We start from the raw sequence: 8,416 nt of genomic DNA on the forward strand, positions 1-8,416 counted from the left end.
AAGAACTATTTTTTTAAAAGTAGAATACTTAAAAAGCAATATGATAAGACCACTTAGGTATTTTCTAGTTGTTGAAAATAATTGCTTCAAAAGTGAAAAAGGGAAATCTTAAATAATATGACTGTTTAAAATGATCCATTAAATTGATTTTTAAAGCTAATGCAATACATTTTTCAAGGATAATTCTCCTTGAAAACAGCTGATAGACTATTTTTCTTTTAGAAATGGAATAACTCCACTAGGAACTTTAGCTAAGAATTATTTTTTAGAGTATATAAAAAACAATATGGTAAGACCACTTAGGTATTTTCTAGTGGTTAGGAATAATTGCTTTGAATGTGAAAAAGGAAAATCTTAAATAATTGACTGTTTAAAGTGAACTACAGAATGGATTTTCTAAGCTCAAAACTTTGTACTATTATGAAATAGATGTTTATGGTTCCTTCTCAACAGTGTGAGTGTTCCCTGAAAATCATGCTATATGAAACCATTTTTTAAAAACATATAAATTATTCAGTATTTGCCTCAATATTTTATGGGGGGCGGGGATCACCAGATTGAGATCCTTCCCCTTCTTCCCCCAATTGAAAAAAAATATTCGAAAGCAAGGACATGTATAGATATGTTCTCTCTCTCTTTCTCTCTCTCTCTCAAAAATCATGTTCAAATATAAAGTTAATCTTTTTCAAAACTTGCCTTAGGAAGGACTTTCTTAAATTTCAAATCCCAGCCATTTCTCCCCTTACCTTCCATCCCCCTATAACCAGTATTTTTTTAAGTTTCTTTTTAAAAACAAACAAACATATTTTTATTGATTTCAGAGAGGAAGGGAGAGGGGAAAGAGAAACAGAAACATCAATGATGAGATAACCCTAGCCCTAGCCCTAGCCCTAACCATAACCCTAACCCTAACCCTAACCCTAACCCTAACCCTAGCCCTAACCCTAGCACTAGCACTAGCCCTAGCCCTAGCCCTAATCCTAACCCTAACCCTAACCCTAACCCTAGCCCTATCACTAACCCCCCACTGGGGATGGAGCCCACAACCCGGGCATGTGCCCTTGACTGGAATAGAACCCAGGACCCTTCAGTTCGCAGGCCAACACTCTATCCACTCAGCCAAACCAGCTAGGGTTCCAGTATTTCTTGAGGGAACATTTTTGCGGCAGCCACAGCTTGAGGTTTGCTTTTCACCAGTACCACTAAGGCAGCACCAGAGTGAGCCTCTTCTTCAGAGACCCCTGGAGTTCTTCCAGATGTCAGCCCAGAAGACTGTGGTTATAAACCAGCTCCGCATTGCAGTGGCCCTTCCCTACCCACCCCTCCCACACTGGCTAATTTCAAGAGGGCGGGAGTGTCCATGTGTGAAATTCTTAAAAACCCTCACCAGATGTGGTTGAAATTTTTTTTCCTTCTTTCCCCTGTGACATTGACTTATTTTTCAATACATATTTATATTGATTTCAGAAGGGAGGTAGAAACATCAATGATGAGAGAGAATAATTGATCAGCTGCCTCCTGCACACCCCTACTGAGGATCAAGCCCGCAACCTGGACATGTGCCCTGACCAGAATCAAACCCTCCAGCCTGCAGGCCAACGTTCTATCCACTGAGCTACAGCAGTTAGGGCTGAAATTTTAATGCTATTATGTGATTTTGTTGTTGTTCAGTGGAGAAATAATTATCACAGGTGATTGTATGCAGGAAAAGCTTTAAGTCATGGAACCGTTATGCTTTCTGAAAACCACAATGTGGACTATCCAAACATTTTTAAATGACTCAGGACACTGGCACATTTTTATTTATTTATTTTTCATTTTTAAATTTATTTGTTATTGTTGATAGTATTACAGATATCATTTCCCCCCTCCCGCCTCCCCCCAGTCTCCACTTTCATAATTTTCTCTGCCCCCACCCTCAATACTCAAAATATTCATTTATCTTGTTTAGTTGATCTGTCTCCCAGTCATCTAGCAAAGCTTTTGTTGCAAAAACACATTTCTTAACATATTATGTACACAACAAGAAAGGTTTGGACATTCACAGGACTTGAAATGTTTAAAAATTAATACATGGTAACAGGGTTACAAGGACAGTGGCATCTTTTATTTTGCTATTTCATTCTCTTTTTTCAAACAATTAATCTCTGAAGTCCATCAAGATTTCTCCTTTTTTTCCCTCCTCCAATATCAACGTTGTAACAATTTGAAGTCTCTTGGCCTGGGAAAAAGAAAAATTATGAATTGACAGGGGACACAAACTGACGTCTAGCTGTTACAACCCAAAGCACAGCACACAGTCCTGTACAGGTGACACGTTCCACTGTCATCGGTCCACGTTCTCTACCTTCCGTCGGAGAAGGTGGTCAGGCCCCTAGGACCCAGGGCTCCCATTATGACTCAGCGGCCAGCACGTCTTCGGCGATATTGGGCATCTGGGATTTCACGGGGGTGGGCTGGGGGGTGGTATCGGGCTCCCTCTCTTGGGTCAGCAGCTCAAAAAACAGCTCCTCCACATTGACGTTCTTCTTGGCGGAGGTCTCGAAGAAGCCGCAATTCCACTTCAGCGCGTAGGCAGCGCCATCTAGCGTGGTCAGCTCCCGGCGGACCTCATCGCATTTGTTGCCCACCAGCACGATCGGGTATTTGTACAGGTTTCCACCCTTGATCTCGCGGATCAGCTCATAGAAGGGCGTCAGCTCTTCCAGGGTTTGCTTCTCGGTGACCGAGTAGACCAGGATGAAGGCGTGGCCCCTGGCAATCTTGAGGCACTGCAAGGCCGGGTAGAGCTGACCGCCAGGTAGATCGGTAATTCGCATCTTGGTTCCCGAGCCGAAGAATCCGTCGGGCACATGGTAGATGACATCGGCCATAGGCGCAGGCGGCACATACTTATCAGAGTAGCAGCTGTTGACCCATCTCTGCACCAGGGCGCTCTTGCCGACGCCGGCAGAGCCCAGGACCACCACGCAGAAATCTTTTTTCTTCTTAGGGATCAGGATAGAACGGATGAAATTCAGAGTGGGCGAAGGTCGCAGCCTCTGCCCCAACTTCTCCTTGAGGCCAGAGCAAGAGTTGCCCATGGTCGCGAACTGGCAGGAAGACGTGCGCACAACTTCTCTGGCACTGAGCAGGCGGAGCCTAGGGAGGAATAAAGGGAGAGAGATGCCACTTAGAACCTGGAACGTGGTCCCCTGCCTGGCGACGCTGGGGGGGGGGGGGGGGTCCCTCAGCTCGCTCCCCAACCCCACATCCTCCCTCCTCTTAAGCGGAGTTTGGCTTATAACAGACGCCAGGATCGCGCCAACAAGGGCGCTGTACCCGGTGGCTACCGTTTAAAATGAGCAACTGAAACCACAGGAGCCAGGATGCTTGGCTCAAAGTGCCAAGAGATACCCACTGCCCACAGCAACTGTCTCCGTGTCATCCAGGGAGGGTACCCGCGGACGACGTGCCCGCCAGTCCACACCCCCCCCAAGGCCGTCCCCCCCCCGCCCCCCCCCCTCCATGCCCCGCGCGCGCGCGCACAGAGAAAAAATTGGGGTAGAAAAATATATACCCCAAAGTTAAAGCCTTTACATGCCAGCAAGGTCGAATTAAAAGATAACTAAATAGAATGATGAAAAATGAAACCACAGCTCTTACACCCAAAATGAGTCTGATACCTCAAATGCTAGTGTAAACTATTTTATCCTAAGAAGAGACCTATCCCAGGGAACCAGAAGCATCTGCCTTCAACCACAGGCTCCGTCACTTGTGGGCTTTGCGATCTTTATCAGTGTTTGCATCTGCAACACGGGCAAACACTGTCCACGTCACTGAACTGTTGTGAGCGTTAAATAACAGAATGCAGAACATCGGCATGTGGGAAGGTTTGATCAGTATCTGCTCCGATGTCACGTAGAAATCCTGGCATGTAGCCTAAATATTTGCCATAATCTTAAAAAAAGATTTTGTACTATGTATTGCTGCAATATAACAACCACATCCGCCCCTTTCTAAAGGGTACTATTTGCCGTTGAGTAATCCCTTGCTCATCTACAAAAAGCAACTAACAACGCAATACATTTTTCAAGGGGGAAGTCTCCTGTAAAATAGCCAGGATATCTTTCTTTCCGGAATGGAATGACGCCACTAGAAACAATAGCTAAGAACTATTGGGTTTTTTTTAAAATAGAATACTTAAAAAGCAAGATGCTAGCGGGCAAATCCACTCCGGACCCGGCGGCAAATGGCGGTATTTGCAGATGCGTCACCAATCGCTTACCTGAAGCTGCAACAGGAGCGCAGCACAACCAGCTCGCTCGGAGGTTCCGAGAGAAATGCTCCCAAAATTCTCCTCCGTTAGACCTGGGGGCGCAGGCTGGGAGACTCCACTTGCGCGATAGGCAGAGGGGAGACTGTCCTTGTGGGGGGCTGGCCGAGCACAGATGCATGCCCACCCCTCCCCAGCCTTCCGTCCTGGCGTCCCCCACACCTGAGAGTGCCTGTACCCTAAGCCCAGGGCTGGAGGAAAGGGGGGGGGGGGTCCTGGATTCACAGGCACTGGCCTCTGTGGGCTTAGCCATACCAAGATTTCTGTTTTAAGAGACTGCAGGACCTTCCTCCCTGTTGGATTTCCTGTGGTTTAGACAGGTTCCATGTCAGAGGGATGAGGGTGCCCTTTAAACCCAGGGACATTAAGCAGCTATCACATTCATCCCTTCTCTTTCTCTAATGTCTCATTTGATCATCACAAAAACCTTACATTAAAAGACCAGGACAGGAATAAAGATGCTTTTGGAGGCAAGACACACACACACACACACACACACAGGAAAAACTGGCGTGGAAAATATATACCCCAAAGTTAAAGCCTTTAAATCCCAGAGAAGTCCAATTAAAAGATTATTAAATAGAATTCACAAGAGATGATGAAAATATGAAACCACAGCTCTTACACCCAAAATGAGTCTTATACCTCACAAGATAGTATAAAATACTTTACCTTAAGAAGAGCCCTGTCACCCTAGACGGTTTGCTCAGTGGATAGAGCATCCGCCATGGGTTTGATTCCGGTCAAGGGCATGTACCTGGGTTGCAGGCTTAATCCCTGGCCCTGGTCAGGGTGTGTGCAGGAGGCAACCAGTCAATGTGTCTCTCTCACATTGATATTTCTGTCTCTCTCTGTCTGTCCCCCTCCCTTCCACTCTCTCTAAAAATCAATGGGAAAATAACCGCCGGTGAGGATTAACAACAATGACAAAAAACCCACACAAAAAAGAAGAGACCTATCCCAGGGAACCAGCACTATACTGGGCCAGAGGATTCAAGGAACTGGGCTACAAAGAGTTCTGAAATAGATATCAGCTAGTTAGGATTCACAATTTGGAGATACATATGTCAGGGAAAAAGACAATTGAGACTAACATTGAAATGAATCAGATGTTGGATAATGTGAGAAGGATTTTAAAGCAGCCATTATACTTCAACAAGCACTTATACTTCTTTTGAAACAAACAAAATAAAAACTTCAGCAAATAAAATATATAAAAAGGATCTAAATGAAAATTATAGAACTGAAAAATACAATAATATAACTTTTTCAAAAATATGCTTTTATTGATTTTATAGAGAGAGGATGGGAGAGAGAAACATAAATGAGACAAACATCCATGGGCTGCTTCCTTCACACTTCCTACTGGGAATCGAGCCCAGGCATGTGCCCTGACTGGGAATTGAACTGGCTACCTCTCGGTGCATGGTCCGACACTCAGTCATCTAAGGCACACTGGCCAGGGTTAAACTTTTTCAAACTTCCTAAATGGGTTCAATAGTAGAATGGAGATGACAAAGGATAGAATCAGTGAACTGAGGATAAAGCAATAAAATGTACTTAATGTAAACAACAGAGAGATAATAAACTGGGGGAGGGGTGGGCTGAATAGTCTCAAGGACCCTTAGGACATTCCTACATTCGTATCATTAAAGTCCCAGAAGGAGGAGGAAAGAGTGGGTCTGAATATTGGAAGAAATGATGACTGAAAACTTCCCAAATTTGGTGAAAGACACAACCTAAGTGCCAAGAGACTGAGCAAACCCTACCAGGATAATTCCAGGGAAATCCATGCCAAGACACGTACAGCAGCCTCCCTTATTTGTGGGGGATGCATTCCAAGATCCCCAGTGTATGTCTGAAACTGCAAATATTACCAAACCTTATATATAACTATGTTTCTTCCTATGCACACATACCTATGTTTCATTTATAAATTTGGCAATTTCAAGGTAGAAGATTCGCTCTTACTATAGGTCTTAGCAACCTCAGCATATTTTTTTTCTTTCATTATTGAGTGGATAACCTTCACCTTTTCACCATTATTAAGTAAAATAAGGGTTACTTGAACATAAGCCCTACAATACTATGACAGTCAATCTTGATAACCAAGATAGCTACTAAATGATTAACAGGTGGGTTGAATGTATAGCATAGATATGCTGGAGAAATCGATGATTCACATCCCAGGTGGGATAGACCAGGATGGCGGGAGATTTCATGACACTACTCAGAACAGCATGCAATTTAAAACTTGTGAATTATTTATTTGTGGAATTTTTCATTTAATATTGTTGGATAGTGATTGACTGTGAGTAACTGAAACCTTAGAAAGTGAAACCACAAATAAGGAACTACTATAATCACATTCTGAAAGCTGAACACACACACATACACACAAAACTTTTGAAAGCAGTTAGGAAAAACAACAACATATTACCTATAGAGGAACACTAATTCTGATGACAGCAGATATCTCATTTGAAACCATAGATGTCAGAGTAAATGGCATGACATTTTTCAAGTGCTGAAAGAAAAACACTCCCAACACTAAATTCTATATCCAAAAAAATGATCTTTCAAGAAACACAGAAGAAATAGTGATATGTTCAGATAAGCTAAGAGAATGTGTTGCTAATGAACCTATCCATAATGAATGGAAAATGGAGACTTCTTTACACAAAAAGGAAAAGATAACAGAGGAGTACTTGGAATTTCAAAAAGGAAAGGAGAATATCAAAATATGTAAAAAAAAAAAAAAAAAAAAAAAAAAAAGTAGGGGTAAATATGACATTATCTTTCCATGACCTTTTATAATCATATTTGATGACTGAAACAAAAAATCATAACAACATCTGATACTCAAGGCAATAATATTAAAAATTGGGGAAGGCAAAGAGCCTGAAATAGAGGTAAGGTTTCCATACTTCACTCAAAGTGGCAAAATGTTGAAATCAATAGACTGTGATAAGTCACAAATGCATATTTGAATATCCAGAGCAACAACTTTTTATGCAGAGATACATTCAAGCACACTAAAAGTAAATTAACATGGAATCCTACAGAAATGTTCCGGTAACCCACAAAAAGGTGAGAAAAAAGAAACAGAGGAAAACCAGAAAACAAATAATAATGTCACATAACTTCAATTATATAAAAAAAGTTGCCTAAATGTAAATTGGTGTAAATAGACCAATTAAAAAGGCAGACTAGTAGAGTGAATTAAAAAAAAAAAAAAAAGCCCTGGCGAGTGTGTTCAGTGGTTAGAGCACTGGCCTGCACATGGAAGGGTCTCAGGTTTGATTCCCAATCAAGGGCATATATCCAGGTTGCAGGTTCGATCTTTGGCCCCAGTTTGGGACGCATGTCAGAAGTAACCAATTTATGTGTCTCTCACATTTCTCTCTCCCTCTCTCTCTCTCTCTCTCTCTCTCTCTCTCTCTCTCTCTTTCCTTCTCTCTCTCTTCCCCTCTCCCTCCTTTCCACTCTCTCCAAAAATCAATGGAAAAAAATATCCTTGGTGAGGATTAACAACAAGAAAACACACTAAAAACATTCACAAGCCAACTACATGGTTTTTGAAATAAGAAGAAACTCATTTCACATTTAATAACATACATAGGTTTAAAGAAAAATATTTTTATATAGTAACAGAATATGTAAAAACCAAAATAAAAAACACAAAATTAGTTATAATCATGCTAAAGAAAATGAAATTTTGTATATGCTTAACAAAACATATAAAGGATATGAATGCTGAAAATTACAAAATCCAAATAAAGAAATCAAAGAAGACCTAAATACATGATGAGACATAATATGTTCATGGATTAGAAGACACACTTAGTAAGGATGCAGTTCTCTTCAAATTGATCTATATATTTAATACTAGTGGCCAGGTGCATGAAATTCATGCACATTAAAAAAGGATTAATTAGAGAAAATATTTTAATATTGCTATTTGCCCTTTCTCTATAATAGAAGTGTCAGAGATGAAAGAAAATTAGTAAAATGTATATGAAAATCTTCCTCCTCTCAGAATCTGGGGCATGCCACGGGACCTAGAGTCAAGTCCCCGCCCACCCGTGGCGCCTCAAAATC

General features: G+C 41.8%; 1 protein-coding gene across 2 annotated transcripts; it reads right to left on the reverse strand.

Moving 5' to 3' along the window:
• Nucleotides 1-1,883: 1,883 nt before the first annotated feature.
• Nucleotides 1,884-4,375, reverse strand: DIRAS3 (DIRAS family GTPase 3). Of its 2 annotated transcripts, none has more exons than XM_070403368.1 (2): nucleotides 4,268-4,375; nucleotides 1,884-3,141 (listed from the first exon to the last, which is right to left on the reverse strand). In XM_070403368.1, exon 2 carries the CDS (start codon nucleotides 3,081-3,083, stop codon nucleotides 2,394-2,396), a length of 690 nt encoding a protein of 229 aa, XP_070259469.1. In that variant the 5' UTR covers nucleotides 3,084-3,141; nucleotides 4,268-4,375; the 3' UTR covers nucleotides 1,884-2,393. The 2 variants fall into 2 exon arrangements, with proteins under 2 accessions (XP_070259469.1, XP_070259470.1); XM_070403369.1 differs by lacking the exon at nucleotides 4,268-4,375 and adding an exon at nucleotides 3,666-3,746.
• Between the last annotated feature and the right edge of the window lie 4,041 nt (nucleotides 4,376-8,416).

The sequence above is a fragment of the Myotis yumanensis genome, unplaced genomic scaffold, assembly GCF_028538775.1.
Source record: "Myotis yumanensis isolate MYYU_CA2020_CCGP unplaced genomic scaffold, mMyoYum1.0.hap1 SCAF_2, whole genome shotgun sequence".
Taxonomy (NCBI): Eukaryota; Metazoa; Chordata; class Mammalia; order Chiroptera; family Vespertilionidae; genus Myotis; species Myotis yumanensis.